At 37.0% G+C, this 8,435-nt stretch overlaps 1 protein-coding gene across 1 annotated transcript in view; it reads right to left on the bottom strand.

Annotated features, from left to right (window-relative positions):
* Positions 1-8,435, bottom strand: part of LOC149784956 (DNA topoisomerase 3-beta-1-like) — a 107,196-nt gene that overhangs the window by 11,914 nt on the left and 86,847 nt on the right. Inside the window, exon 16 of the mRNA XM_089978610.1 lies at positions 3,513-3,618. Within this exon, the coding sequence (XP_089834736.1) occupies positions 3,513-3,618 (106 nt within the window). The remainder of the gene's footprint in view (positions 1-3,512; positions 3,619-8,435) is intronic.

The raw sequence follows: 8,435 nt of genomic DNA, 5'->3' as shown, positions 1-8,435 counted from the left end.
TAATCCAGGGAAGCTACAGTGTAGAGATCACACCATTCAGGGAGGTGGTTTCAGCAGCAAGTAATGACTTTGATGGGGACAGTGTTGAAGAATGCGGAAGAAGACTAGTCAGAAGTACTGAATGTCACATCACTATGGAGTGCACGGAGTTCCTGTGAATACTGTGACTCCTTGTTGACTGCATCAGGATTCTGACCACAAATTCATGCCTCCTTAATCAGGATCCACAACACAAACACTCTCAGATGTTCATGCTTTCAGATTATCTGAGAATACCTCAAGACGCAGGGTATATAATAATTCTATATGGCACCATATAATTAAAATCAAGAATTAAATCTTATTTAATTTTCACACTGTTCTAAATGTATGTGCATCGTGGTTGAAACAGTTGTGTGCATACAAGCCTCATAAAGGTTAAATGGACACTTGGGCATTAGGCTCAATATATAATTCTGCTAAATTTGTTAAACACTCACATCTCAGTTTTGTCCACATCTATTTGAGTCTTGATTTGACCAATGTGGGTATGTGAGAAAGCTTGCCAGTAGCTTCCTATTGTTTAGTGGTTCTTTCCTCTACCAAATATACTGGCCACTGTGTATGGTCCATCAGCTGATAAAAATGGCATTAAACCCTAAAAATCACAATCATTACTTATTGCAAATATATCTTGTATACAGTTTAATTTAATCAATAATAAGAAGGATTGATCTGCTTGAGGTTGTCAATTTAGGGACTGTAGTTAAATTAGGAAACATTTTCTCCATGTATGAATTTAAAAACAAAAAAGTCCATAAACCATAAAGACAGTACTGAAAACTTCCATCTCTCAATGTATCATGAACACAGCTATCAGTCAATGAGAAGATGTGATTTTCTTAATGATTACACAAATGTTACATGTGTCACAGGTTTATAGATCTAACTTAAAGATTACACAACTGTTACTCGTATCACAGGTTTATAGATCTTACCTAACAAAGCTTTACTAAATGGAATATACTATTGGCAGCAAAAACATGAACATGGCATGTAATCATAAACAAAAGTCCCTTAAATGGATTGACAGTCTTTGGTCTGAAAAGAATTTCCATGAATTAAAATAAAACCATGTCTTCCCTTTCAACTGCCGAGTGTTGAAACCATTTCATATTCTTCTGCAAAAATAAGATTCTTAAATCTGCTGCTGTGGTGGACATAGTGGATATCACACTGGTACTATTTTCATTCAAGACCAACTTGACATCATAAAAAGCGCTTTAGTGAAGACCCCATGGTGATAAAACCATTCGTTCAGGTGGTGTGGAAATACCAAGATTTTCAAGATCGCTGCTGACTGACCATAACGGATGTGCAAGCAATACAATTTTTATTTAGCACCAACTAGACATCATAAAAAGTCTTTTGTTCAAAACTTCGTGTCAATATGACTTTCTTTTCAGAAGTATAAATAATGTGATTTTCAGGATGGCTGCCATGGTAGCCATGTCGTATGTCCAACTGGCACATTTTTTATTTCTGGACCAACGTTTAGTGTAAATGTCATATTGATATGACCATCCATTTAGAAGGAGTAGAAATAATAAGATTTTCAAGCTGGCTGAAATGTGTAGCCATACTGGATATCAGAATGGCGCCATTTTCATTAGAAACAAGTAGACATCATAAGATCTTTTAGTGGAAACACCATGGTGATATGACCATCCATTCAAGATAGCCAGGGCCCCGAGTGGTCTAAAGCGCTCTCCGTTATGGATCACTGCCATCTCACCTCTGTCTGTGTGGGTTTGAGTCTCGGATTCAGCCAATGTGGGTATGTGAGAAACCTTGCCAGTAGCTTCTCGTGGGTCGGTGGTTCTTTCCAGGGGTTTTCCCAGGTTCTTCCTCCACCATTAATACTGGTCGCCATGTATAGCCTCTCGTGTGCTGAAAAAAGGCGTTAAACCCTACAACAACAACAACATCAAGATAGCGATTGTGGTGACCATTTTTGATGAACAAACAGCACCATTTTCATTTTGGACCAGCTAGACAAGAACAGAATTCTGGTCAAAAACCAACCAAGAATAGCGATGGCAAGACTTTAAAGCTGTCTAGTTTGGGTGGCCATGTTGGATATCAGATCAGCATCATTTTCATTAAAATCAAACTAGACATCAGAAGAAATCTTTTAGTGAAAACCCCATACTGATATGACAATCCTTTCAGGACAAGTTGCAGTAATATTTTCAAGATGACAATGTGACAGCTGCATTATATATCTATGTAGCACTATTTTCATTTGGAACCATCCATGGAAAATAAGAAGACTTGTGGTGAAAACCCCATTTCTATTCAGAAGCAGTTGTGATAGCAAGGTTTTTAAGATGGCTGCTGTGACAGCCATACTGGATGTTATATCATTTTCATTTAGGACCAACTAGACTTAAGAAGGTTTTAATTTAAACAAAATGTTAATATGACCATCAAAACAGTGACAGTAATGAGATGTTCAAGATGACTGCTGTGTTTGTAAGGTGTAATGGCATCCTCAAAGTAGATTCTGAGGAGTAGTGAAAACAAACTTGAGATATGGACAAACGGACATTGAACAACAGACGATAAACAATAGCTCATCCCATAAGCTCCTCTGGTCTGTGACCAGTAAAACAAAAAAATAAAGTCCTATCTTACATGTGCACACCTGGTGTCGAGATATGTTATATATAAAACAGAAGCATATTGACTGCTTTTTCAACAAGCAGGATGATAAAAAATTCCCTATACCCAAACTTGTGGGTTTTGAAATTTTATAAACTCCAACTCTGAAATAAAGCAGAATTTCTATTTCAAACGTATCCCACAAGGCTACAATATTTTAATTTTTCTTGGTAAAATTTGTCCTGATTTACTTGTAACTAATTGATCCTCATCACAAGTAGAAAATATAAAAAGAAATGGAAGTTAACAATCTTCCTCTATTAGAAATCTGAGATGTAGAAGGTGATACAGAACACTAAAAAAATTGATTTCTTTCACAGAATGTGGTATCTTGCTATGTACTGTTCTCAACTTTTAAGAGTAAAAAAAATTGGATGAATAAGTTCTAAAAAAGGAAAAAGCTTAATGCCAATAAACTTCCACTCTACAACTTACAAGACCAATTTTTTAGAGTAAAATGACCTTGACTTGGGTGACAACACTGATGTCACTGTGATATGCATGCCTCACCCTTGGCCGAACAAAGTGAAGCAAAAATGCAAATACCATTAAAGCTTCATGCCTCGCTATTGTTTAGGAGACACAAAAAAAGTAATTTCTCTTTCCAAGTCTTGAAGATAATAATCAACACAAAATTGTAAGGTAACAAACAAAATGTATAAAATTCAAAGGAAATTATATATTTTTAGTTTTTGTTGCTGACCTGAATTGCAACACGATACAGGGTTGTAAATGACTTGTATTTTGGAAGCACTTTATCAATGATGCCCAGTAAAATACAGGTAAATAAACATTGTAATTACACCTACCTTACTAAAATCTACCTCCATCATGTTTGACCCACAGTCGTCGCAGCTATCATCTGACAAACTGACTTTATGGGCATTTTCAAAGAAGTTGATGACAACATTGCACCTGTACAATAAAAAAGTTCTTATAAATTAAGGATGCATCTCAATAAATCAATTGATAGTTTAGTGTACCCTAAATTATGGTCATTTGAAAATGAAGCAGTCTGATCTTATATGTAAAAAAAAGCATGGTAACAATAATTTAAATCTGAAATTCAAGTTGCATAATTCTCTCATCAGTGTGAAAGGTACTTTACTAAGCAATACCTTGATTTTACTGAAGAGATACAAAAACATGTATACAAGGACAGGAAATGAAATGAGAATATGAATGTATATATCTTAAAATCAAGGCAAATAGCAAACAACAAAGATCCTGATCTGCAGTATCATGATGTGCCTGCAGATGTTTGTTCTACTGATTAGTCCTAACAAACTGCAGAGAACCAGATCTGCCAGCACATTATGCAATGGCAGATCAGGGTCTCTGCAGTTTTGTACTTGTACTGATCATAAGCTAGTATATGTGGTAATTTATGACTCGAAATGATCAAATGCAGTGAAAGTAGGAAACGACATGTACCTATAAATTTAATTTTCTGAGTTTTTCGTCATCTCCATAATCATTATCTTCATCATATTTGACTACATTATCATCATGCAAAGGTAAATCTAGCTTAGGGCTATTCTATAAAGTATACAATATCATGACCTTTTTCTCTAACTTAAGGTGAAGTTGAACCAAGGACCCAGATGAAAAGACAAGAAGAAAAATATTTGATATTCCCTTTATTTTTTACATTATTACTAGATATATTTAATTGTGATAAAAAGATTTTAATATTTTAATGAGTGGTATTGCTATGAGTTAAAATATCATTTTTTGTCTTACCACCAAAAAGAAATATAGCAAGCATTTATACAGTAAAGAATATCTACTTTTTATTATTTACCAAAAATGCTCCTAAGTCAAAGTTTAGAATATTAAGCTCACGCGTCAGCACACCATCCTCACATTCAACCCTATTTATGACCTGAACATATAAACTAAGCAATTAAAGACAGCAGTAGGTTTGGAATGACCTAATCTATTGTAATAAATCACATTTTTAAGTATGTAAAATCTGACCACAAAAGCAAGTCCAATTTAGCAAAAATAAAATACATTTTTAAAAGTTTGTAAAATATTTTACCTGACCTAACCACGGAGCAAGTCTGATTCAGCAAATGCATCACCTTAGATTTTTTTTAACATTGTTGTCAAGGTAGCACAAGGAAATAAATGTCATAAAGACATGAATGGTGTCAAGTCAAATTTCTTCAGCCAAAAATAATTTCTATGTTTTATGGGTTATGACATTTCTATTTATTTGTTCTAGCTTGCAAAGTACTCATTTTCCTTGCTGCATATATAACTTGTATAGAAAAACACAACCAAACCTCGTACAGCATGACATTAAGTTCTTTTATTTTCATGTATTGGGACACTGTATGTATTGGGACATAGTTTGTATATATGAAAGCATATGAATGACAAGTATGAAAAGTATCTTGCCAGTAATTTTCTTTATTTAATTTTCTCTATTCAAACTTAAGTCTATATTAAATCTCACTATTCTGATGGGGTAAAGAAAAAAGTCAATTTCTATTGGTGAGTCCATAATATGTCTCCAAGGTGGCATCTCTGCAGAGGTGAAGAAGTTTTGCAAGGAGTTCCATGGAACTCAAGAGCAAACATCTCCATGTCTTGGCAATGGCCTCTAAAAATCTGTGCAAAGAACAGTCATAGATAATGATTCCTCTTTCAACAGATTGATGATACCAGCCAAAAAAATTACTTGCATGTGAAGCTATTGTGCCCAGTGTCCATGCCTTCAGTTCCAAAGCCTCAAGAGCCTTGACAGGGAGATGGGCTAAGGCCCTCCCCCCATGAAATCACCACCTGGGAAGCACTTAAGTCCAAAGCATTTAAGAGGGGACAGATCGCACCTTCTGTTGTCTGGCAACTTCTTAGCTTCAAGACAACTTATGAGTCAGCTCCACCACCACTGAGTGTGGAAGCAATAGTAGGTCCAAATTAGGCTGTGCCCTGGAGAGTACCTCCAAATTTGAGAGGATCCAAGTGTTAGATGATCCAGAGAGTTTTGGACCCAGGTCCATGGGAAATTGAGAATAAACCTCATTTACTGCCTTCTCAATTGTCCACACCACCTTCTCCTCAATCACATGCCCTATAGGAGACCCCATCTGATGATAATGATCTGATATGACATGTTCTTCAGTGAACTCATCTATGAGCACAAAAATTTACAATGTGTCATCCTGAGGCACTGTGGTGGTGGTGGTGGGGGATGAGACTAAATCACTGATTCTCTCTTCCTGGAAAAAAAGATTGATGATTTCTTCCACATACAGAAGGTGGTCCCATCCCTCTCCCTCAATAATGGTGCCAGATTATTGTAATGATCTAATGCATGCCCAGTTTACAGATCCATGAAGCCATAGCAAAGTTATACATGGTGGCAGTGTAGGAAAAGGACACACAACTAAACTAATATCAGTCAGTGGGAGTCCTTAAGTTGCATAGGCATTGAACTGGAGCACCAAAAGAGGGAGGGGTGTCAACCTGATCCCTTCCCCATGATGGCTCATCAAATCTCAAAATCCCACTGGGATTAAATGGAAGCATACAGAAAGCTGAGTTATGGAAATAATCTCTTCTCTTAGACTGGAGGTTAAAACACAGTAATTGTCTTCAGACTGGCATTTGGTGTCTGCTTCCCATCACTTGAAGCATTTAAGCCAAGATTCTAGGGCATGAGTTGTTATATTATCTTTCCCAGCCTTCACTAGATGAAAGAGATGTCAGGTCTTACGACACTTCTCTGTGTACTTCATGTAGTGCTTGTGAGCATGGTCTGGGTTTTGCAAGATGTATTAATCAAGTTGAGGGAACAGATGACAGCTCTTTGACTGACTGCTGACAGCAACCTATTCTTACTGACAGCAACCTATTCTTACTGACACAGACCATTTGCATCATTAGAACCACAAAACCATCCACACTGAATAGGAGATTTTTTGGGTCAACTGAATGAGAATGACACTTGCTCACCATGCATGCCAAAGTATCAGACAACACATGATAATAACTTCAGTAAGGTCCTGGCAAAAGGCTCAAAATTATCTGAACTGAGTCATTTCAGAATCCACAATAGATTCAATTTAAGAAACAGGGTGCATGATTTGGGTGTAATCAGGTCAAAAATTAGATGGAAGGTCTGCCAGATCTTTATCATGACCAATATCCTCTCTATGAAGATGTCTGAATGTGATCAAGATCATGTAGTGGTAGAATTTAAGATGCCCGAATGTGATCAAGATCATGTAGTGGTAAAATTTAAGATGCCTGAATGTGATCAAGATCATGTAGTGGTAGAATTTAAGATGCCTGAATGTGATCCAGATCATGTAGTGGTAGAATTTAAGATGCCTGAATGTGATCAAGATCATGTAGTGGTAGAATTTAAGATGCCTGAATGTGATCAAGATCATGTAGTGGTAGAATTTAAGATGCCTGAATGTGATCAAGATCATGTAGTGGTAGAATTTAAGATGCCTGAATGTAATCAAGATCATGTAGTGGTAGAATTTAAGATGCCCGAATGTGATCCAGATCATGTAGTGGTAGAATTTAAGATGCCTGAATGTGATCCAGATCATGTAGTGGTAGAATTTAAGATGCCTGAATGTGATCCAGATCATGTAGTGGTAGAATTTAAGATGCCTGAATGTGATCCAGATCATGTAGTGGTAGAATTTAAGATGCCTGAATGTGATCAAGATCATGTAGTGGTAGAATTTAATATGCCTGAATGTGATCAAGATCATGTAGTGGTAGAATTTGATCATAATAACAGCTAATCTTTTCTCCTCAAATAACCTGAGAAAAAGCCAGCTATAATTTTAAGGTACTGAATTGGACAATGCTGTTGATGTTATACCAGATCTGAAAACCCAAAACTTTCCCTTCCAAGTGGACGGTATTATAGCTTATTAGATTCTTTCCACTATAGTATCAGGGTCATTGTAGTGGAGGGCAGGGCTTAGGCACAGAACTAACATAGTGTGTGTCCACAGCCAAGGCTTCCGGGAATGAGAATGAGGAGATAAAATTGGGCTGCTAGTGATCCCATCTTGTTACAGAAAGGTCATCAACTGGATGCTTTCAAATCCAACAAAAGACTGATAGATGGATACACCCCTCTGGTGTGAAGGGTTTGCCTCCTCATCAACAACAAGTTGGCCAAGACAATTAGCCTCCTGGGGATATGCCTCATCTGGACTATTATCTTCAGTTGCGAGTACCGGTTGAGAAAGCCCCAAACCAGAATGCATACGACAGGTTATTTTGCTCTCCCTTGTTGAAGGCTACCACCTCATGTTGTCTGACATGATGAGAACTGTCTTCAAGTAATGGTGCTCCTTCCAGAAAGGAAACGTGTTTACTATGGCCTTCGTTTCTAGAAGCTTTGTATGAAGAGGTATCTCCTCTAGCCCCACTGAATGTAATGAAAGTGTATAACAAATCAGGTTTCAAATCATATGAGCTGCCATCATTGTAACTGCAACTTTTTGTTTGGATTTTTCCTGAAGAACTCCTGCCATGAGCAGCTCATGCTGGACTTCTAATATTTCAGTTGAGATCATAAAATTCATTTATTGAGTCAACCAAAGAAGGAGTGCCAATGGGCCAACAGGGCCATCTGAAGTGGCAGATGAAAAGAATCAAAAACACTGCCAAGTTTGAGCTCACCGAAGAGTAACTCTCTCACTGGAATCCTCTACTGGAAACTGATTCTGCAAGCTTGGTCACATGTA

The sequence above is a fragment of the Sinohyriopsis cumingii genome, chromosome 13 (assembly GCF_028554795.1).
Source record: "Sinohyriopsis cumingii isolate HCF-2022 chromosome 13, ASM2855479v2, whole genome shotgun sequence".
NCBI lineage: Eukaryota > Metazoa > Mollusca > Bivalvia > Unionida > Unionidae > Sinohyriopsis > Sinohyriopsis cumingii.
The sequence above is the reverse complement of the archived record's forward strand: the minus strand, read 5'-3'. Positions and strand labels throughout refer to the sequence as shown.